Source organism: Mesoplodon mirus (assembly GCF_964341445.2).
Source record: "Mesoplodon mirus genome assembly, contig: SUPER_14_unloc_4, whole genome shotgun sequence".
Lineage (NCBI taxonomy): Eukaryota > Metazoa > Chordata > Mammalia > Artiodactyla > Ziphiidae > Mesoplodon > Mesoplodon mirus.
In genome coordinates this window covers 1,418,182-1,441,618 of record NW_028295741.1, presented here as the reverse complement: position 1 = coordinate 1,441,618, position 23,437 = coordinate 1,418,182, and the positions used below count along the sequence as shown (strand labels likewise).

Below are 23,437 nucleotides of genomic sequence, written 5' to 3'. Positions count from 1 at the left end.
ATTCTGTGACCTCAGTGCTGACATCAGTGCATTCGATGGACCTAGGGTGAGCACAGTGTCTGCAGTAGCACAGGCCCCATTTTCAAGAACAATTCCTTTTTCCCAGCCGATGCTTTCCCGTGAAAGGGAAAGGTTCCTACCATATCTATTATAAATTGTATCATACCATGTCTATTATAAAATTCACATTTTGATTGGACATCTTTTAATGTCTTTTCTAGAGAGATTTAATATGAATATTTTAAATGGTCTCCAGTTTCCCTGTGGATTATTGACATTTTAAACTCTGCACTTCAATTTTCCCTCAATACGTGTAATTTTGTCACAGCTATTTCTGTACTTAAAGATGAGGAACTATATAATTGATTTCTTCATTTTTTCCCCATCTCTCTCCAAGGTACTGCATTTGATTGTGTCTTGCGACTGAGTGAAAAATGCTAGTCCTTGAGTCAGGACATTGGGCCCTTTAGCAAGTAACTCAACCTATCTGGGCTTCAGCTTCTGTATGTGCGATCAAGAGGCTTGGACTAGCTGACTTTTCAAATGCTGTGTTTCTTTGATTCACTCTCACTTACTGATCTGCTCCTTAAGAAGAGGGTCTGTTCTCATAAAGTAACAACAGTCTTTTCCTAACCTTGGGTTGGGCGGAGTTTAACTGTTCGTACTCAGTTTGTTAGTTATATTGCCTTCTACGTATGCTTAGCTCTAAATAATTTATATGGCTCTTGTGACAATTTTTAGATCTTCTTTTTTTCTTATTTTCTTTTACAGTTTCTAATTTGTTATCGCCAGTGTAGAGGAGCCTGATTGATTTTTAAAATTTATTGATCTTGTATGTGTGTGCGTTGTTGAACCGTCTTATTAGTTCCTGCTAGTTTATCTGTGGGTTCTTTTGGGTCTCCTAGATAAATGAGAATATTAAATGTAAATAATGTGTTCTTTGGATAAAGTTTATTTTCTTGCATCTCTATATATAGAAGCAATATGTTGAATTTATTTAAATATTTAAATACTTACATACCTGTTATCACAATCTAACGTTCTTTATCTTATTTTCTTTCAATCAATATTATGTTTTCAAGATTTATCCACGTGAATCCATAGAGATCTAGGTCTTTGATTTTTGACTGTTTGATATTATTTGATCACATGCATATAGCATCATTTATTTTCCATTCAAGCATTATTGGACAATTGGATTGTTTCCCTCCCTTCTCTAGAACAAACAACATTTCCTAGAATATCCCTGAAGATGTCTGACAGTCGAGAAGGGCCAGGCTGCCCGAAGGATTGCTACTTGCTTTTAGCCACCTTCCAACAGGCCGTCTCCAGCCAGCAATTTGAAGCACAGCTGAAATGAGAACTGCCCCAAATGTGAAGATCTTAGGAGTTTCCTAGAAGGTGGGAGGTTAATGATAGGCATCCTGCTGGGATCCCAGGGGAGTCTGAGCTGGCCTGAAGCTCATCTTCCTCCTCCACCTCTCAAGAGAAATGTGGAGGAAAGAAGACTTCAAAAACTGTGAGCAGGCAGAGGGAGAGATATTGGGGGCCGAAGCTGTAACTGAGGTCTTGGAGTGGGCTGTGAGCACACAGAGCCTCTCGAGAGCCAGGCTCTGCCTTCTGAGAACTTCTCCCCTAAGGCTGCTCATAATTCACGTGATACCAGCCATATAGAGCCGACTTGGCCCACACTGTCACAGAAAGCCTTATCAGAATCTCTTCTTCTTCATACACTCTTGTGTCTGTTACTTGGTTATTGCCTTTGGTACTCCAGTGATGTGAACCACAGTCGCCAGGGGATGGAGGACACTAGTGACCCATCTTGCTCTGTGGCCTCAGTCCACAGCTGGAGGGTAAGGGAAGAGGCCAAATGAAGGTTAAGAAGGAAAGATGGAGTTTGAAGAGAAGACCTGAGTTAAGGGTGTCTTCTCAAGTCTTGATGACTGAAATGTAGCTCCAGTACCTGAAGTCCTGCTTGTTCTCAAGGCTGACCGCGGGGCTGGGTGCACTCAGTGAAGGAACCGTATACACTTAGTATTTCCTTGCTTGCTCACACTTGCCCTCCTCTGATACACCCTCTGCAAGACTGATCTTCCCCTGAAACAACTTTCCCCCTGCTACTGTCATCTCAGGAACATTTGCTTCCCCTTCCTAGTGTCCCCTTAGAATGCCATTGCAGCCAATTCATAATTTGATAATCATGCTGCTTACCATATTCTCAGCAATTTTGGATAAATTTTATTCACTTTATTCCATAGTCTTCACCCATCAATAATCTTTCTTAACTTCCTAGCTGCAGGTTAACCCAATCGGAATCATTTCTTTTTCTTTCTCTTCTTTGGCAAATCCTTTCTATCTTTTAAGGTCTTTTTCTTGTGTCTCTACCATCTTGCCTTGCTGAACTTCTTTTTTTTCCGTTTAAGTAACCTTTCAATCTCCTTCCCCAGTTTGCTCATAAACATTGAGAGTTTATTCCTCACACGTTAGACAGCGGTTTATGAATGGCCAGGCATAATGGACTCAGAATGAGTTGGCACCCCCGAGGTACCTGTCTTGCTGGGGAGCCACAGGTGAAGGGCTGGCTGCTGGAAACATGTTTGCATGGAGTCAGGCTGAGTGGCCTCAGGGTGTTTGCCCTGCACTTGTGTGTGTTTCTCCCTAGTTGGTTTCCTTGTCCAGCCACCTGTGACCTCCCTCCATCCAGCCCAGGGAATCCTTCTCATCACAGGGGTAGGATGTTTGTCTCATTTTCCATCACATCCTTTCCCCAAAGTTTGGCTGTGAGTTGTTCCCATTCCAAAGACCTTTCCTCTTTGAAGAGAAAAGAGAAAATCTTGTCTCTCCTTTCCTCTCACTTCACTTCTGCTCTATTATCTCCTCCGTCCAGAATGGCCCACTGACTCACATGGTTGTAGATCCGAAGATGGCAAGAACTGCCAGCAATTCTGAGATAATAATATGGATGGATCAGGAAAACTTGAAAACCTTTATCCCGCCACATTAAAAAAAATTGCACTTCCAGTGTATTCAGAGTCTCAGTGTAGAAACACAAATGATAGAGAAATTGAATTACACTCAAGTTTTTCTTTCCTCCTTTCCTGATTTATTCTAATCCTCAATGCTAACATGATGAACTCTTTGTTAGGTAAAGTTTCAGACATTTTCTACCCATGCACACTTTTCTTTTTTTCACATAAGAGTGTGAACTAGGTCACTTTCAACATGCTGTGATTCTGTGATTCACTGTCTCCCACCGAGTCATCCACGGATAAAGTCATCTGTTTCACGGAGAACTATTTCCAATAGCTAAACGCCAATGTCTGTGGAGTGCTTACTCTGTGTCGGTTTCTTGTAACTACTTTACAGATCATTTGTACAGCGTACCCATGGACCAGGTACAATTATGACCCCCAAGTGACAGATAAGTGCAGATAAGTACAAATAAATACAGAGGCCAAGTGACTTGCCCAAGACGCTGGAGCAAATCAAAATCCATGCCTCTGTAATCATTTTGCTCTATTGCCTCTGTCTGGGAGGCTTGATGATTTGGCAACTAAAACCTTAAATATCATGTTCCATTTTTATATCTGTGACACAAGCGTGGGGCTGTGATACGGGGTAACTAACCTGACTACTTTTGAAAACCCTTATGCACCTGGATGAAATTAAGCCAGGGACTGCAAGCCATAGATTTAAGGTTTCCTACCAACTTTTAAAAATAGCTTCTTGAATGCAATTTATGTAGTGTCAAGTCTAGGATGTAGCTCAAATAGTAACAGAAAAATGGAGATATGTAGGAAAATACTTAAAGTTGACAAGTATTGGGAGTGTAGTATTTTTGGGGCCAGCGTGTAGACCACAGGAAAACTTGCTGTTTCCATCCCAAAGGGAAGAGCCCTACGTTGCAACTGCCAAGGTCCCTGGGGCAGCAAGTGTGCTCACTGCTTAGTAAAGAAGCATCCTCAGTTTGATAGAATCATATGGGAGCCTTACATTTGGTTAGCAGTTCTACATTCTTGATGTAATAATATTTTCAGGGTGTGGGAGGGTATCAAGCTCTGAAAATACCCTTGGAGAGATCTGCTTATTAAGTTTGGCTTTTTCAATCTCCCTACTACTTCTTTACTAAACACCAGGCGGTTTCCTTCACTTTTCAGAACCATGTTGTTTTTCCCTTGTCTAATGAACTTTGAAATACTTTTGGATGAGCTATTAAGTTTGGGGAAAAATAAACATCTCTTTAAAATAAGGAAGATAATAACAATGACAAGTAGAAAAAGCTCTAAAACAGAGAATATCCTCCATTCTAGCCAATGACGGAGTGGAAGGTTCGTGCTCGCTGTCCAGAACGTAGAAATAAAAGCTGAGGAGGCGCTGAGGCGTCTCCTGGATCTCTATGAGCCTCCATCATTTCTGCTGAGTAGGGTTGACAGATGAAATATAGGCTGTTTAGTTAAATATGAATGTTTGAAAAACAACGAGTACATTTTGAAGATAAGTATGCCCCAAATAGTTCATAGGATCTACTTATACTAAAAATAATGACTTATTATTCATGTGAAGTTCAAGGTTAACTGGGTATCCTGTATTTTTATTTACTAAATCTGACAGCCCTACTGATGATCCACAATGGAGGCAGTTGAGGAGCGGTACATGCTGGCTCTCGGACAGTCAGAAATGGCTTCAGCAGATCCAGGTACAGTATGAAATTCTTTTTGGATGTAGCTCAGAAGCCATGGCCAGCCCTTGACTGCAAGTACTGCCTCGGGTTTCCCTGAGGTGGGGTAAACCTTCCTCTTAATGGCCTTTTGGTAAGTCTGGAAGACCATATCCAAGGGGAGCCCCAAAGTCAGTTTCATCCTCACAACCATGTTTCCAATTCCTGGAATTGGCTGCATGTGACTCACAAGAGCTGAGGAGGTTTGTGGAAATTGGGAGTGTCATAGCTTGAACCCTTTGTAGGTAAAGTTTTGCTGTTGTGAGAGTTTTATCAGGAGCAATGTGAAAGACTCCATGTCCCCAGGTAGATAGAAATAATCCTGTTCTACCTGTGTGTTTGTGACAAGTCTCTAATAGTTCAGAGAGCAGGTATCTGGTCTTAGAAAGACTGATCCAAGCTTGGATGTTTCTGGTGACAAGGCAAGGTCCTGAGTTTCAAGTTCACCTTTTATGGTTGAGGAGACAATAAGGTGGTCAGAAGGGAAATCATGGAGGAGACCTTGGCTTCATCCATCGTGCAGGCTTGTATATGTGGTTCTATGTAGATCGTGTTTCAAAGGTGGAGCTTGTTTACAACTATGAACATTCTCCGATGTGCTTTTTGGACCTTCATTCCCAGAGCGAGAGCAGTGCCGAGGCTCTAGAAATGCCATGGATATTCTGAGCTGTCAGTGGCATTTCCCCGGTACTGTTCCCTTGGTGCCGCTCCTTGAAATGACCAAAGGGATTATCATGTGTCTTGTGGCGGGTCCTAGCATTGTGAAAGGAAGCTGCTGCACCTGGCTCAGAGGATTTCGGATGTGGTGGGAGGAGGAGTAGTACTACGACTATAAATTGTATCACAGCATATCGATTCCATCTTGAGAGTGGGGTTGGGGGGTTTGAAGGGGGGCTTTTATTGTACTTTTATACATTGTACCCTTGAAACTAATTCAATTTTTTAAAATTAATTAATTTATTTGGGGCTGCATTGGGTCTTTGTTGCTGCTAGCGGGCGTTCTCTAGTTGCAGTGAGCGGGGGCTCCTCTTGGCTGTGGTGCACGGGCTTCTCATTGCAGTGGCTTCTCTTGTTCCGGAGCATGGGCTCTAGGCACGCAGGCTTCCGTAGTTGTGGCACGTGGGCTCGGTAGATGTGGCATGGGCTCTAGAGCGCAGGCTCAGTAGTTGTGGCGTGCGGGCTTAGTTACTCCGTGGCACGTGGGATCTTCCCAGAACAGGGCTCGAACCCATGTCCCCTGCATTCGCAGGCATATTCTTAACCACTGCTCCACCAGGGAAGCCCGATAATTCAGTTTTTTATACAGAGAAGATTCCTAATATTATTCCAAAATTTTAAAAATATGTAGTTGGATAACACTATGAAAAATTAACTGATATATTCTTTTATTATTTCTCTTTGCCCCCTGGATCTTTTTCCCCATCCAGTCAGCTAGGCACTCTGAGTTCACTGCATTAGGAAGGTAAAGACTCAGCAGAAATGAGGGAGAAAAACAGAAAAGTCTCAGCTTTGGAATGTTCACAACGGAGGCCACAGTAGAACAGGTGAGAATTCTGTGAACCAAAAATAAATGTCGTCTCAAATGCAAAAATGTATTCTCTGCACTGGGAGGCAGGAGAGGGAGGGAGGGAAGGACTGAAGGAGAGAGATCAGTGTGGCCAGGGACATGGAGACTGTGCTTGAGGACGATATGCCCAGGAAGAGAATCAGAATCTGGAGAAGATTCAGCCTGCACGTGATCATTGCCTCCAGCCAGCACCCTCATCTCAGACGTTGGGAAATTCAGAGAGAGAGTGGGAGTACGTCAGGAGGGCCACGCGCATAGTCTGTGTGGCAAGGGTTGTGGCCGTTCCCTATTTGTGAGGAGTCCCCAGCAATTTGCAGGCCTCTTCTGGAAAATGCTGGCGGACGTCTCTAGTGTTTATGTGAAAGCTTGTTCACAAACCTTGAAAGATACAGATGTAGATGACAGATAGATGCATAGATAGAAAAATGTCCTTAAATAAAAGCTCCAGGAAAGGTTTGGAAAATGCCCTTTATTGCATAGGACGCTTCTATTGTCATATGATGTTAGACTGAGTGCCGGTCCCTTCATCCTCCTTCAGACCACGGCATTCTGTCTGCTACTCTCCCGAGGGTCCATTCTTCTCCCTGGAAGGGATAAAACAAATGAGGTAGGACAGGAAGAGACAAGAAGCACTCCAAGCTCTGCTGGTCAGTGTTACCCTCCAGCATTGCCTTAATGCTCAGAGCCACACACACCACAGTGAGCTTGGCTCCAGATCAACTACCACGCAACGAAGGTTCTGGAACATTTCCATATCTCGGGCGACCTCATTTCCACGTGACTCTCTTTCATATTCCCCTTTGTCACAGAAGGCTCGGTCCAGTGGTCAGGGTGAGATCTCGGCTCAGGCCCAAGGCTCTCAGACCTCAAAGTTCTGGTCCTGCAAGGGCCCCTGTCCTCTCTTGAGACCACTCCTGGCTCTCTCTGCCGAGAAGGAGCTGCTGGCAGTACGTCCTCTAAGAGTTGAGGTCCATCGTGCAGACCCTGAGAAAACTCCTAGGAAAAGGCTCCACCTTCTTGTTTACGTCAACAGAGGTCAATGCCTTTGTTAGTGCTGGGTGTGTCCCATTTGATGCAACTGCAGAGCCATTAGGTAAACCAGCACATGTGTGCGGCCCCTTCCCTTAGATTCCTCTGGGCCCCCGTGACATAGGCTCAGAAGACTGCCAGCCTCAAGCCTTACCTCTTCCAAGGGACGGCCACACCGTCCTCCAGGATCTTCTGTCCCATGAATCTCAGTTGCTGTTTGGAACTCAAAGGAGAGAAAAGACCCTGCCTGCGGGGTCTCTTTGGGCTGGGGCCTTCCCCCGTGGGCTGCTCTCCCTCATTCTCCTTTTCTTCTTGCTTCTCTTCCTCCTCCTCCTCCTCCTCCTCAGGTGTGCTCTCGGATTCCACATTGCCCATCCACTGGGCCATGTTGAGATGAAAGACACGGCAGCTGAAGCCCTGCAGGACGCCGCCCTTCACGTGCTGCTGGAGGATCTCCAAGGTGGGGAAGACCCGGCAGCAGGCCATGCACCTGAAGCCGGTCTCCATGGTCACCATCCAGTCCGGTGTCTTGGCCCTGGGTCTCTCCTCGACGGCAGGTGACCCTGATGGGCTGCCTGGCTCTGCCCTTTCCTCATACTCTTTCTCCTCCCCAGTGGGCTCACTGTCAGACAGGAGGCTTTCGGTGAACACATCAGAGGGGCAAGTGCCTACTGTGCACGCATCCTCAGGAAGGGTCACTTCTTCTATCGTCAGCTGCTTTTCAGGCAACTCCAAGGGTTTCTTTGTCTTCCAGGAGACAGCGACACCCTTGTTCACTTGTACCTGCATGTAGTATATTTTCATGCCCCTTTCCTCTTTGTCTGGGTGCAGATAGTCCTTACAGGGTGAAGAGAGTGAGGAGGAGACACAGTGTGATGGGGGAGCGGTCTCCCCTTCTTCCTGAACCTGGGCTAGGGGTGCTGTAGGCCAGGCAGTGTCTCGAAATCTCCGCATTGCTGAAAAAGGAAATTAAAACCATAATAACATGCATGGGCCGTGCCGGAAGCTGAGGGAGCAGGTGTGGTAGACGAGAGAGGGACATTTGCATGACGTAGCTATGTCGTGAGCTTGGTGTCTGTTGGCCGTAGGATGGAGCGGTGTATCTGGTGTCATCTGTGGGCTTTTCATGTGCGTGGGGGGGATACTGGAGCGGTGTCTGTATACAGGGGTGTGGAGTATGGTGGTGAGGGCTGTGGTATGTGAGGGATGCGGCTGGATGCGTGTATGACAAGGAGTGTGATTTTGGTAATATCGGTGGTGCATTACTTGTGGAATGGGGCTGTGGTGCTTGGGGTTTATGTGTGCTGTGAGAAGGGCTGTGCCTGGAGGGCAGTTGTATGTGTGAGCTGTGTGGACCTGAGCTGGATGGTCCTGCTCTCAGGCTGGAGGTGTATGATGCAGAACTCTGTCCTTCTCTGGAAGCAAAGGCAAAGACAAAGCCTACATTTTCCTCTGAAGATGCTTAATCTGGTCCCTCTTCCCTCCACCTCAAGCCCAGACCTTTCCGGCCCCTGCTCCTTGACTTCCCCACCATGGTACTACCAGTATTCACACCGCCCCCCCAGACTCAGCTGGCATCCACGCCCTCGGAACAGCTCAGCCATCCTGCCTAGGCTCCTCCACAGAGCCCTCATCACCTCTGATGACCCTGGATTTCCTCTCAGCCTCCCTGGGATCTGTGTGCCTCCTGCCTCACAGCCAAGCACCCCCTCACCTGAGGAGCCCCGCGCCCTTACCAGCGTAGCTGAGCTTGCGCGGAGTAGAAGTACAGAAGAAGTATTTAGGGGCAGAGGAGACCTCCACTGCCCCTGGGCTGCAGCCTTGGGCCACCACAGTGGATCCAAGCCGAGGGGGATCCTCTTGTGACTTCGAGATTCCTGAGGGAGGAATGAAAGGCTCAGGGTGGGTTCATCAGTCCTCTGTCCACAAATATTTACTGAGTGTGTGACACGTGTCAGGTGCAGTGAATACACACAGTTGAGAGTGTGGTTCCCAGTGGATCCTCCAGGATTTAATTCCAATCAATACTTATTCTCTCACTGTCTAGTTGGTAATGTAGGCCTCGGTGGTGACTGTGAGTGTGTGGGAAGAGTGAGTGATGTGTATCAGTTAAGTCTGTGGTAAGTGTGGGGTTGGCATGGGGAGCACAGTGCAGACGTGTCTATCTGTGTCTGTGGCCTTTGTGTGCATGGTTTCTGTTCACAAGTCAGGAATTCTGGGACATGTAACGTTTCCTCATTACATGGTGTGGCTTGTATTTATGGTGCGTGTTCATTCATTCATTCACCAAGATTCAGTAAGCAGCTACTCCTGTGTATCCGGCACTCTTCCATTGTTGTAGTCTTTGGTAACGCTGCACATTCTAGTAGGGGAAGACACACACTAAACAAAACTACAATAAATATATAATACATCAGCTGGTGGTAAGTATATAAGGGTTGCCAGACTTAGCGAACAAGAATACAAGGCACCCAGTTAAATTTCAGTTTCAGATAAACCCAGAATAATTTTTTAGTGTAAGTATTCCCATGCAGTATTTGTTCTTACTTAGTTTTAGTGTAAGTATGGCCCATACAATATTTGGGACATACTGATACTGAAAAATTACTTGTTCTTTATCTGGAATTCAAATTGAACTGGATAGCCCATATTTTCTCTGGCAATCCTGACATGGGTTACTGAGACTGTGGTTTACTGTGGTTTGTACAAAGCGGGTCTGGCATTACTCAAGAATGTGTTACAAGTGTGGTGTGTATGACACGTGACTGGTTCTTACAGAGGTATTTAGCGATGGCTGAAGTTAGCTGTGTTTGTGCGAGAGTTGTGGAGATACATATATATATATATATATATATATATATATATATATAGTGTGAGTGTGTGTGTGTGTCCTATATATATAGTGTGAGTGTCTATATACATATCTCATCTCCAGCGTTTGGTGTTGGAGGAGAGGATTGTGATACAGGTGGGTTGTATGAGAATGTAGTACAGGAGGGATCCGTGTATATACCTCCATGTGCTGTGTGTGGTTTACTAAGGAAGTTAAATGTGGGGTGTGTGATATTTTTGCTGCATCAGAGTGTACATGGGTGTATGAGTTACTGTCTCATAAAACACCCCTAACAAGAATTCTGTATACACTCTTACGTACACCGAGTGTCAGCCAGGTCCAGGCAGGGTGACAAGAACTTTACCACGCAGACTTTATATCTGGTAAGCACTCTAACCCCATTCATCTCGCTCTTCTCTGCACTACCACACACACACACACACACACACACACACACACTCACACACCCACACACACACAGGAACATAGAGCAAAATATTCTGAATGGTCAGGGGCAGTCATTGCCTTCCCCAGCCTGTCCCAGCCACTGCCTGGAAATCTGCCTGCTGTCTAGAGCTCCATTCCCAGGGCCCATCCTACAGTCTCCAGGGCCCTGGGCCTGGTAGGAGCTACTGGGCTCTAATCTGGGGCAGAGGCCTCTAGCTGGAGCTCTGGGGTGACCACCCCTCTCCCAGGGCAAGCTACTCGCCTACATTTAATGCACGCAGGCACCACGTGGCCCGTGGCTCTCAGAGCTCCCCGCAGGACCCTGAGGCCATTTCTCACCCCTGCTCACGTGGTCTCAGTCTCTGGAAAACCCTTCCCTTCCCTTGATCTCCTTTGGGAAATTCTTCCTGTTGAAGGAATAAATCCTCCTTGCTTTCAATATGACACCATCCCTAGACAAACAATCTTCTTTCAAAGTGCATTCCACTTGTCAAGATATTTTTCAACAGGGCCTTCAACTCATGGGGCTTCTCTTTCCACTTTGGTAAAAGAGGCCAAGCAACTCATGGGTCTCTCTCAGCATCCTTGCATCCTTCACATCCCCCACCTCATGACCCCAGGGAAAGATCCAAGAGAATAAGAGAGAAATCGGGGACTGAGCAAAGCTGCACCTCTAGGTCTGTGCAAGCAGGATGCAGCCTGCTGTGAGTCCGACAAAGCTCCAGGCCCGGCTGCCCCAGGAGAGAGTCCTCAGACCAGCGGAGCTGACCTCCCAACTCCCAGGGGGCATCTGGCCGTTCTGTGCCGTCTCACACCACAGGGGCCCTCCAGATATATACGGCAGCATCAGTGAGACAAGGTCTCTCGCTCCCTGCTTCACAGGTGACACGTTCTCAGTCCCCCGCTTCCTAGAGAAGCTTCAGTTTGGCAGAAACCCATGTGCCCCAGACAAGTTGCCCCCCACATACCTCCTCCGTTCTCGGCAGTTTCCTGGGACTCTTCATTTTCCAGATGTTTCCTCTTTTGTCGCCGTTCCATCGTACCAACTAGAAGTCTCCCTTAGAAGATGCCTCAAGAGATGTCCAACTCCTCCTCTTCCCTACAGGTTGGCCCTTCTTGGCTCTTGGGCAATCCGTTGAAATGATTCAATACAAACAAAAATAGTCAAGTCTCCTAAATGGCTGAAAAACTTGTACCACTTAGTGAACCAGCAGTACTGCCTAGTGCTCACCAGGGCTGTTATGTTTGCAGGGTTGCCAGGCGCACAGCGGAATTCTGTGACCTCAGTGCTGACATCAGTGCATTCGATGGACCTAGGGTGAGCACAGTGTCTGCAGTAGCACAGGCCCCATTTTCAAGAACAATTCCTTTTTCCCAGCCGATGCTTTCCCGTGAAAGGGAAAGGTTCCTACCATATCTATTATAAATTGTATCATACCATGTCTATTATAAAATTCACATTTTGATTGGACATCTTTTAATGTCTTTTCTAGAGAGATTTAATATGAATATTTTAAATGGTCTCCAGTTTCCCTGTGGATTATTGACATTTTAAACTCTGCACTTCAATTTTCCCTCAATACGTGTAATTTTGTCACAGCTATTTCTGTACTTAAAGATGAGGAACTATATAATTGATTTCTTCATTTTTTCCCCATCTCTCTCCAAGGTACTGCATTTGATTGTGTCTTGCGACTGAGTGAAAAATGCTAGTCCTTGAGTCAGGACATTGGGCCCTTTAGCAAGTAACTCAACCTATCTGGGCTTCAGCTTCTGTATGTGCGATCAAGAGGCTTGGACTAGCTGACTTTTCAAATGCTGTGTTTCTTTGATTCACTCTCACTTACTGATCTGCTCCTTAAGAAGAGGGTCTGTTCTCATAAAGTAACAACAGTCTTTTCCTAACCTTGGGTTGGGCGGAGTTTAACTGTTCGTACTCAGTTTGTTAGTTATATTGCCTTCTACGTATGCTTAGCTCTAAATAATTTATATGGCTCTTGTGACAATTTTTAGATCTTCTTTTTTTCTTATTTTCTTTTACAGTTTCTAATTTGTTATCGCCAGTGTAGAGGAGCCTGATTGATTTTTAAAATTTATTGATCTTGTATGTGTGTGCGTTGTTGAACCGTCTTATTAGTTCCTGCTAGTTTATCTGTGGGTTCTTTTGGGTCTCCTAGATAAATGAGAATATTAAATGTAAATAATGTGTTCTTTGGATAAAGTTTATTTTCTTGCATCTCTATATATAGAAGCAATATGTTGAATTTATTTAAATATTTAAATACTTACATACCTGTTATCACAATCTAACGTTCTTTATCTTATTTTCTTTCAATCAATATTATGTTTTCAAGATTTATCCACGTGAATCCATAGAGATCTAGGTCTTTGATTTTTGACTGTTTGATATTATTTGATCACATGCATATAGCATCATTTATTTTCCATTCAAGCATTATTGGACAATTGGATTGTTTCCCTCCCTTCTCTAGAACAAACAACATTTCCTAGAATATCCCTGAAGATGTCTGACAGTCGAGAAGGGCCAGGCTGCCCGAAGGATTGCTACTTGCTTTTAGCCACCTTCCAACAGGCCGTCTCCAGCCAGCAATTTGAAGCACAGCTGAAATGAGAACTGCCCCAAATGTGAAGATCTTAGGAGTTTCCTAGAAGGTGGGAGGTTAATGATAGGCATCCTGCTGGGATCCCAGGGGAGTCTGAGCTGGCCTGAAGCTCATCTTCCTCCTCCACCTCTCAAGAGAAATGTGGAGGAAAGAAGACTTCAAAAACTGTGAGCAGGCAGAGGGAGAGATATTGGGGGCCGAAGCTGTAACTGAGGTCTTGGAGTGGGCTGTGAGCACACAGAGCCTCTCGAGAGCCAGGCTCTGCCTTCTGAGAACTTCTCCCCTAAGGCTGCTCATAATTCACGTGATACCAGCCATATAGAGCCGACTTGGCCCACACTGTCACAGAAAGCCTTATCAGAATCTCTTCTTCTTCATACACTCTTGTGTCTGTTACTTGGTTATTGCCTTTGGTACTCCAGTGATGTGAACCACAGTCGCCAGGGGATGGAGGACACTAGTGACCCATCTTGCTCTGTGGCCTCAGTCCAGAGCTGGAGGGTAAGGGAAGAGGCCAAATGAAGGTTAAGAAGGAAAGATGGAGTTTGAAGAGAAGACCTGAGTTAAGGGTGTCTTCTCAAGTCTTGATGACTGAAATGTAGCTCCAGTACCTGAAGTCCTGCTTGTTCTCAAGGCTGACCGCGGGGCTGGGTGCACTCAGTGAAGGAACCGTATACACTTAGTATTTCCTTGCTTGCTCACACTTGCCCTCCTCTGATACACCCTCTGCAAGACTGATCTTCCCCTGAAACAACTTTCCCCCTGCTACTGTCATCTCAGGAACATTTGCTTCCCCTTCCTAGTGTCCCCTTAGAATGCCATTGCAGCCAATTCATAATTTGATAATCATGCTGCTTACCATATTCTCAGCAATTTTGGATAAATTTTATTCACTTTATTCCATAGTCTTCACCCATCAATAATCTTTCTTAACTTCCTAGCTGCAGGTTAACCCAATCGGAATCATTTCTTTTTCTTTCTCTTCTTTGGCAAATCCTTTCTATCTTTTAAGGTCTTTTTCTTGTGTCTCTACCATCTTGCCTTGCTGAACTTCTTTTTTTTCCGTTTAAGTAACCTTTCAATCTCCTTCCCCAGTTTGCTCATAAACATTGAGAGTTTATTCCTCACACGTTAGACAGCGGTTTATGAATGGCCAGGCATAATGGACTCAGAATGAGTTGGCACCCCCGAGGTACCTGTCTTGCTGGGGAGCCACAGGTGAAGGGCTGGCTGCTGGAAACATGTTTGCATGGAGTCAGGCTGAGTGGCCTCAGGGTGTTTGCCCTGCACTTGTGTGTGTTTCTCCCTAGTTGGTTTCCTTGTCCAGCCACCTGTGACCTCCCTCCATCCAGCCCAGGGAATCCTTCTCATCACAGGGGTAGGATGTTTGTCTCATTTTCCATCACATCCTTTCCCCAAAGTTTGGCTGTGAGTTGTTCCCATTCCAAAGACCTTTCCTCTTTGAAGAGAAAAGAGAAAATCTTGTCTCTCCTTTCCTCTCACTTCACTTCTGCTCTATTATCTCCTCCGTCCAGAATGGCCCACTGACTCACATGGTTGTAGATCCGAAGATGGCAAGAACTGCCAGCAATTCTGAGATAATAATATGGATGGATCAGGAAAACTTGAAAACCTTTATCCCGCCACATTAAAAAAAATTGCACTTCCAGTGTATTCAGAGTCTCAGTGTAGAAACACAAATGATAGAGAAATTGAATTACACTCAAGTTTTTCTTTCCTCCTTTCCTGATTTATTCTAATCCTCAATGCTAACATGATGAACTCTTTGTTAGGTAAAGTTTCAGACATTTTCTACCCATGCACACTTTTCTTTTTTTCACATAAGAGTGTGAACTAGGTCACTTTCAACATGCTGTGATTCTGTGATTCACTGTCTCCCACCGAGTCATCCACGGATAAAGTCATCTGTTTCACGGAGAACTATTTCCAATAGCTAAACGCCAATGTCTGTGGAGTGCTTACTCTGTGTCGGTTTCTTGTAACTACTTTACAGATCATTTGTACAGCGTACCCATGGACCAGGTACAATTATGACCCCCAAGTGACAGATAAGTGCAGATAAGTACAAATAAATACAGAGGCCAAGTGACTTGCCCAAGACGCTGGAGCAAATCAAAATCCATGCCTCTGTAATCATTTTGCTCTATTGCCTCTGTCTGGGAGGCTTGATGATTTGGCAACTAAAACCTTAAATATCATGTTCCATTTTTATATCTGTGACACAAGCGTGGGGCTGTGATACGGGGTAACTAACCTGACTACTTTTGAAAACCCTTATGCACCTGGATGAAATTAAGCCAGGGACTGCAAGCCATAGATTTAAGGTTTCCTACCAACTTTTAAAAATAGCTTCTTGAATGCAATTTATGTAGTGTCAAGTCTAGGATGTAGCTCAAATAGTAACAGAAAAATGGAGATATGTAGGAAAATACTTAAAGTTGACAAGTATTGGGAGTGTAGTATTTTTGGGGCCAGCGTGTAGACCACAGGAAAACTTGCTGTTTCCATCCCAAAGGGAAGAGCCCTACGTTGCAACTGCCAAGGTCCCTGGGGCAGCAAGTGTGCTCACTGCTTAGTAAAGAAGCATCCTCAGTTTGATAGAATCATATGGGAGCCTTACATTTGGTTAGCAGTTCTACATTCTTGATGTAATAATATTTTCAGGGTGTGGGAGGGTATCAAGCTCTGAAAATACCCTTGGAGAGATCTGCTTATTAAGTTTGGCTTTTTCAATCTCCCTACTACTTCTTTACTAAACACCAGGCGGTTTCCTTCACTTTTCAGAACCATGTTGTTTTTCCCTTGTCTAATGAACTTTGAAATACTTTTGGATGAGCTATTAAGTTTGGGGAAAAATAAACATCTCTTTAAAATAAGGAAGATAATAACAATGACAAGTAGAAAAAGCTCTAAAACAGAGAATATCCTCCATTCTAGCCAATGACGGAGTGGAAGGTTCGTGCTCGCTGTCCAGAACGTAGAAATAAAAGCTGAGGAGGCGCTGAGGCGTCTCCTGGATCTCTATGAGCCTCCATCATTTCTGCTGAGTAGGGTTGACAGATGAAATATAGGCTGTTTAGTTAAATATGAATGTTTGAAAAACAACGAGTACATTTTGAAGATAAGTATGCCCCAAATAGTTCATAGGATCTACTTATACTAAAAATAATGACTTATTATTCATGTGAAGTTCAAGGTTAACTGGGTACCCTGTATTTTTATTTACTAAATCTGACAGCCCTACTGATGATCCACAATGGAGGCAGTTGAGGAGCGGTACATGCTGGCTCTCGGACAGTCAGAAATGGCTTCAGCAGATCCAGGTACAGTATGAAATTCTTTTTGGATGTAGCTCAGAAGCCATGGCCAGCCCTTGACTGCAAGTACTGCCTCGGGTTTCCCTGAGGTGGGGTAAACCTTCCTCTTAATGGCCTTTTGGTAAGTCTGGAAGACCATATCCAAGGGGAGCCCCAAAGTCAGTTTCATCCTCACAACCATGTTTCCAATTCCTGGAATTGGCTGCATGTGACTCACAAGAGCTGAGGAGGTTTGTGGAAATTGGGAGTGTCATAGCTTGAACCCTTTGTAGGTAAAGTTTTGCTGTTGTGAGAGTTTTATCAGGAGCAATGTGAAAGACTCCATGTCCCCAGGTAGATAGAAATAATCCTGTTCTACCTGTGTGTTTGTGACAAGTCTCTAATAGTTCAGAGAGCAGGTATCTGGTCTTAGAAAGACTGATCCAAGCTTGGATGTTTCTGGTGACAAGGCAAGGTCCTGAGTTTCAAGTTCACCTTTTATGGTTGAGGAGACAATAAGGTGGTCAGAAGGGAAATCATGGAGGAGACCTTGGCTTCATCCATCGTGCAGGCTTGTATATGTGGTTCTATGTAGATCGTGTTTCAAAGGTGGAGCTTGTTTACAACTATGAACATTCTCCGATGTGCTTTTTGGACCTTCATTCCCAGAGCGAGAGCAGTGCCGAGGCTCTAGAAATGCCATGGATATTCTGAGCTGTCAGTGGCATTTCCCCGGTACTGTTCCCTTGGTGCCGCTCCTTGAAATGTCCAAAGGGATTATCATGTGTCTTGTGGCGGGTCCTAGCATTGTGAAAGGAAGCTGCTGCCCCTGGCTCAGAGGATTTCGGATGTGGTGGGAGGAGGAGTAGTACTACGACTATAAATTGTATCACAGCATATCGATTCCATCTTGAGAGTGGGGTTGGGGGGTTTGAAGGGGGGCTTTTATTGTACTTTTATACATTGTACCCTTGAAACTAATTCAATTTTTTAAAATTAATTAATTTATTTGGGGCTGCATTGGGTCTTTGTTGCTGCTAGCGGGCGTTCTCTAGTTGCAGTGAGCGGGGGCTCCTCTTGGCTGTGGTGCACGGGCTTCTCATTGCAGTGGCTTCTCTTGTTGCGGAGCATGGGCTCTAGGCACGCAGGCTTCCGTAGTTGTGGCACGTGGGCTCGGTTGATGTGGCACGGGCTCTAGAGCGCAGGCTCAGTAGTTGTGGCGCGCGGGCTTAGTTACTCCGTGGCACGTGGGATCTTCCCAGAACAGGGCTCGAACCCATGTCCCCTGCATTCGCAGGCATATTCTTAACCACTGCTCCACCAGGGAAGCCCGATAATTCAGTTTTTTATAAAGAGAAGATTCCTAATATTATTCCAAAATTTTAAAAATATGTAGTTGGATAACACTATGAAAAATTAACTGATATATTCTTTTATTATTTCTCTTTGCCCCCTGGATCTTTTTCCCCATCCAGTCAGCTAGGCACTCTGAGTTCACTGCATTAGGAAGGTAAAGACTCAGCAGAAATGAGGGAGAAAAACAGAAAAGTCTCAGCTTTGGAATGTTCACAACGGAGGCCACAGTAGAACAGGTGAGAATTCTGTGAACCAAAAATAAATGTCGTCTCAAATGCAAAAAAGTATTCTCTGCACTGGGAGGCAGGAGAGGGAGGGAGGGAAGGACTGAAGGAGAGAGATCAGTGTGGCCAGGGACATGGAGACTGTGCTTAAGGACTATATGCCCAGGAAGAGAATCAGAATCTGGAGAAGATTCAGCCTGCACGTGATCATTGCCTCCAGTCAGCACCCTCATCTCAGACGTTGGGAAATTCAGAGAGAGAGTGGGAGTACGTCAGGAGGGCCACGCGCATAGTCTGTGTGGCAGGGGTTGTGGCCGTTCCCTATTTGTGAGGAGTCCCCAGCAATTTGCAGGCCTCTTCTGGAAAATGCTGGCGGACGTCTCTAGTGCTTATGTGAAAGCTTGTTCACAAACCTTGAAAGATACAGATGTAGATGACAGATAGATGCATAGATAGAAAAATGTCCTTAAATAAAAGCTCCAGGAAAGGTTTGGAAAATGCCCTTTATTGCATAGGACGCTTCTATTGTCATATGATGTTAGACTGAGTGCCGGTCCCTTCATCCTCCTTCAGACCACGGCATTCTGTCTGCTACTCTCCCGAGGGTCCATTCTTCTCCCTGGAAGGGATAAAACAAATGAGGTAGGACAGGAAGAGACAAGAAGCACTCCAAGCTCTGCTGGTCAGTGTTACCCTCCAGCATTGCCTTAATGCTCAGAGCCACACACACCACAGTGAGCTTGGCTCCAGATCAACTACCACGCAACGAAGGTTCTGGAACATTTCCATATCTCGGGCGACCTCATTTCCACGTGACTCTCTTTCATATTCCCCTTTGTCACAGAAGGCTCGGTCCAGTGGTCAGGGTGAGATCTCGGCTCAGGCCCAAGGCTCTGAGACCTCAAAGTTCTGGTCCTGCAAGGGCCCCTGTCCTCTCTTGAGACCACTCCTGGCTCTCTCTGCCGAGAAGGAGCTGCTGGCAGTACGTCCTCTAAGAGTTGAGGTCCATCGTGCAGACCCTGAGAAAACTCCTAGGAAAAGGCTCCACCTTCTTGTTTACGTCAACAGAGGTCAATGCCTTTGTTAGTGCTGGGTGTGTCCCATTTGATGCAACTGCAGAGCCATTAGGTAAACCAGCACATGTGTGCGGCCCCTTCCCTTAGACTCCTCTGGGCCCCCGTGACATAGGCTCAGAAGACTGCCAGCCTCAAGCCTTACCTCTTCCAAGGGACGGCCACACCGTCCTCCAGGATCTTCTGTCCCATGAATCTCAGTTGCTGTTTGGAACTCAAAGGAGAGAAAAGACACTGCCTGCGGGGTCTCTTTGGGCTGGGGCCTTCCCCCGTGAGCTGCTCTCCCTCATTCTCCTTTTCTTCTTGCTTCTCTTCCTCCTCCTCCTCCTCCTCCTCAGGTGTGCTCTCGGATTCCACATTGCCCATCCACTGGGCCATGTTGAGATGAAAGACACGGCAGCTAAAGCCCTGCAGGACGCCGCCCTTCACGTGCTGCTGGAGGATCTCCAAGGTGGGGAAGACCCGGCAGCAGGCCATGCACCTGAAGCCGGTCTCCATGGTCACCATCCAGTCCGGTGTCTTGGCCCTGGGTCTCTCCTCGACGGCAGGTGACCCTGATGGGCTGCCTGGCTCTGCCCTTTCCTCATACTCTTTCTCCTCCCCAGTGGGCTCACTGTCAGACAGGAGGCTTTCGGTGAACACATCAGAGGGGCAAGTGCCTACTGTGCACGCATCCTCAGGAAGGGTCACTTCTTCTATCGTCAGCTGCTTTTCAGGCAACTCCAAGGGTTTCTTTGTCTTCCAGGAGACAGCGACACCCTTGTTCACTTGTACCTGCATGTAGTATATTTTCATGCCCCTTTCCTCTTTGTCTGGGTGCAGATAGTCCTTACAGGGTGAAGAGAGTGAGGAGGAGACACAGTGTGATGGGGGAGCGGTCTCCCCTTCTTCCTGAACCTGGGCTAGGGGTGCTGTAGGCCAGGCAGTGTCTCGAAATCTCCGCATTGCTGAAAAAGGAAATTAAAACCATAATAACATGCATGGGCCGTGCCGGAAGCTGAGGGAGCAGGTGTGGTAGACGAGAGAGGGACATTTGCATGACGTAGCTATGTCGTGAGCTTGGTGTCTGTTGGCCGTAGGATGGAGCAGTGTATCTGGTGTCATCTGTGGGCTTTTCATGTGCGTGGGGGGGATACTGGAGCGGTGTCTGTATACAGGGGTGTGGAGTATGGTGGTGAGGGCTGTGGTATGTGAGGGATGCGGCTGGATGCGTGTATGACAAGGAGTGTGATTTTGGTAATATCGGTGGTGCATTACTTGTGGAATGGGGCTGTGGTGCTTGGGGTTTATGTGTGCTGTGAGAAGGGCTGTGCCTGGAGGGCAGTTGTATGTGTGAGCTGTGTGGACCTGAGCTGGATGGTCCTGCTCTCAGGCTGGAGGTGTATGATGCAGAACTCTGTCCTTCTCTGGAAGCAAAGGCAAAGACAAAGCCTACATTTTCCTCTGAAGATGCTTAATCTGGTCCCTCTTCCCTCCACCTCAAGCCCAGACCTTTCCGGCCCCTGCTCCTTGACTTCCCCACCATGGTACTACCAGTATTCACACCGCCCCCCCCAGACTCAGCTGGCATCCACGCCCTCGGAACAGCTCAGCCATCCTGCCCAGGCTCCTCCACAGAGCCCTCATCACCTCTGATGACCCTGGATTTCCTCTCAGCCTCCCTGGGATCTGTGTGCCTCCTGCCTCACAGCCAAGCACCCCCTCACCTGAGGAGCCCCGCGCCCTTACCAGCGTAGCTGAGCTTGCGCGGAGTAGAAGTACAGAAGAAGTATTTAGGGGCAGAGGAGACCTCCACTGCCCCTGGGCTGCAGCCTTGGGCCACCACAGTGGATCCAAGCCGAGGGGGATCCTCTTGTGACTTCGAGATTCCTGAGGGAGGAATGAAAGGCTCAGGGTGGGTTCATCAGTCCTCTGTCCACAAATATTTACTGAGTGTGTGACACGTGTCAGGTGCAGTGAATACACACAGTTGAGAGTGTGGTTCCCAGTGGATCCTCCAGGATTTAATTCCAATCAATACTTATTCTCTCACTGTCTAGTTGGTAATGTAGGCCTCGGTGGTGACTGTGAGTGTGTGGGAAGAGTGAGTGATGTGTATCAGTTAAGTCTGTGGTAAGTGTGGGGTTGGCATGGGGAGCACAGTGCAGACGTGTCTATCTGTGTCTGTGGCCTTTGTGTGCATGGTTTCTGTTCACAAGTCAGGAATTCTGGGACATGTAACGTTTCCTCATTACATGGTGTGGCTTGTATTTATGGTGCGTGTTCATTCATTCATTCACCAAGATTCAGTAAGCAGCTACTCCTGTGTATCCGGCACTCTTCCATTGTTGTAGTCTTTGGTAACGCTGCACATTCTAGTAGGGGAAGACACACACTAAACAAAACTACAATAAATATATAATACATCAGCTGGTGGTAAGTATATAAGGGTTGCCAGACTTAGCGAACAAGAATACAAGGCACCCAGTTAAATTTCAGTTTCAGATAAACCCAGAATAATTTTTTAGTGTAAGTATTCCCATGCAGTATTTGTTCTTACTTAGTTTTAGTGTAAGTATGGCCCATACAATATTTGGGACATACTGATACTGCAAAATTACTTGTTCTTTATCTGGAATTCAAATTGAACTGGATAGCCCATATTTTCTCTGGCAATCCTGACATGGGTTACTGAGACTGTGGTTTACTGTGGTTTGTACAAAGCGGGTCTGGCATTACTCAAGAATGTGTTACAAGTGTGGTGTGTATGACACGTGACTGGTTCTTACAGAGGTATTTAGCGATGGCTGAAGTTAGCTGTGTTTGTGCGAGAGTTGTGGAGATACATATATATATATATATATATATATATATATATATATATATATATATATATATATATATATATATATATATATATAGTGTGAGTGTCTGTGTGTGTCCTATATATATAGTGTGAGTGTCTATATACATATCTCATCTCCAGCGTTTGGTGTTGGAGGAGAGGATTGTGATACAGGTGGGTTGTATGAGAACGTAGTACAGGAGGGATCCGTGTATATACCTCCATGTGCTGTGTGTGGTTTACTAAGGAAGTTAAATGTGGGGTGTGTGATATTTTTGCTGCATCAGAGTGTACATGGGTGTATGAGTTACTGTCTCATAAAACACCCCTAACAAGAATTCTGTATACACTCTTACGTACACCGAGTGTCAGCCAGGTCCAGGCAGGGTGACAAGAACTTTACCACGCAGACTTTATATCTGGTAAGCACTCTAACCCCATTCATCTCGCTCTTCTCTGCACTACCACACACACACACTCACACACCCACACACACACAGGAACATAGAGCAAAATATTCTGAATGGTCATGGGCAGTCATTGCCTTCCCCAGCCTGTCCCAGCCACTGCCTGGAAATCTGCCTGCTGTCTAGAGCTCCATTCCCAGGGCCCATCCTACAGTCTCCAGGGCCCTGGGCCTGGTAGGAGCTACTGGGCTCTAATCTGGGGCAGAGGCCTCTAGCTGGAGCTCTGGGGTGACCACCCCTCTCCCAGGGCAAGCTACTCGCCTCCATTTAATGCACGCAGGCACCACGTGGCCCGTGGCTCTCAGAGCTCCCCGCAGGACCCTGAGGCCATTTCTCACCCCCGCTCACGTGGTCTCAGTCTCTGGAAAACCCTTCCCTTCCCTTGATCTCCTTTGGGAAATTCTTCCTGTTGAAGGAATAAATCCTCCTTGCTTTCAATATGACACCATCCCTAGACAAACAATCTTCTTTCAAAGTGCATTCCACTTGTCAAGATATTTTTCAACAGGGCCTTCAACTCATGGGGCTTCTCTTTCCACTTTGGTAAAAGAGGCCAAGCAACTCATGGGTCTCTCTCAGCATCCTTGCATCCTTCACATCCCCCACCTCATGACCCCAGGGAAAGATCCAAGAGAATAAGAGAGAAATCGGGGACTGAGCAAAGCTGCACCTCTAGGTCTGTGCAAGCAGGATGCAGCCTGCTGTGAGTCCGACAAAGCTCCAGGCCCGGCTGCCCCAGGAGAGAGTCCTCAGACCAGCGGAGCTGACCTCCCAACTCCCAGGGGGCATCTGGCCGTTCTGTGCCGTCTCACACCACAGGGGCCCTCCAGATATATACGGCAGCATCAGTGAGACAAGGTCTCTCGCTCCCTGCTTCACAGGTGACACGTTCTCAGTCCCCCGCTTCCTAGAGAAGCTTCAGTTTGGCAGAAACCCATGTGCCCCAGACAAGTTGCCCC

The 23,437-nt window shown here is 46.3% G+C and overlaps 1 protein-coding gene across 1 annotated transcript; it reads right to left on the bottom strand.

The window, feature by feature from the left end:
• Positions 1-7,408: 7,408 nt before the first annotated feature.
• Positions 7,409-11,631, bottom strand: LOC309816157 (protein FAM170A-like; the record flags this gene model as incomplete). Its single annotated transcript, XM_082646813.1, has 4 exons — positions 7,409-7,418; positions 7,561-8,269; positions 9,050-9,190; positions 11,562-11,631. The coding sequence occupies 4 exons, from the start codon at positions 11,629-11,631 to the stop codon at positions 7,409-7,411; spliced, it is 930 nt and encodes a 309-aa protein (XP_082502939.1).
• Between the last annotated feature and the right edge of the window lie 11,806 nt (positions 11,632-23,437).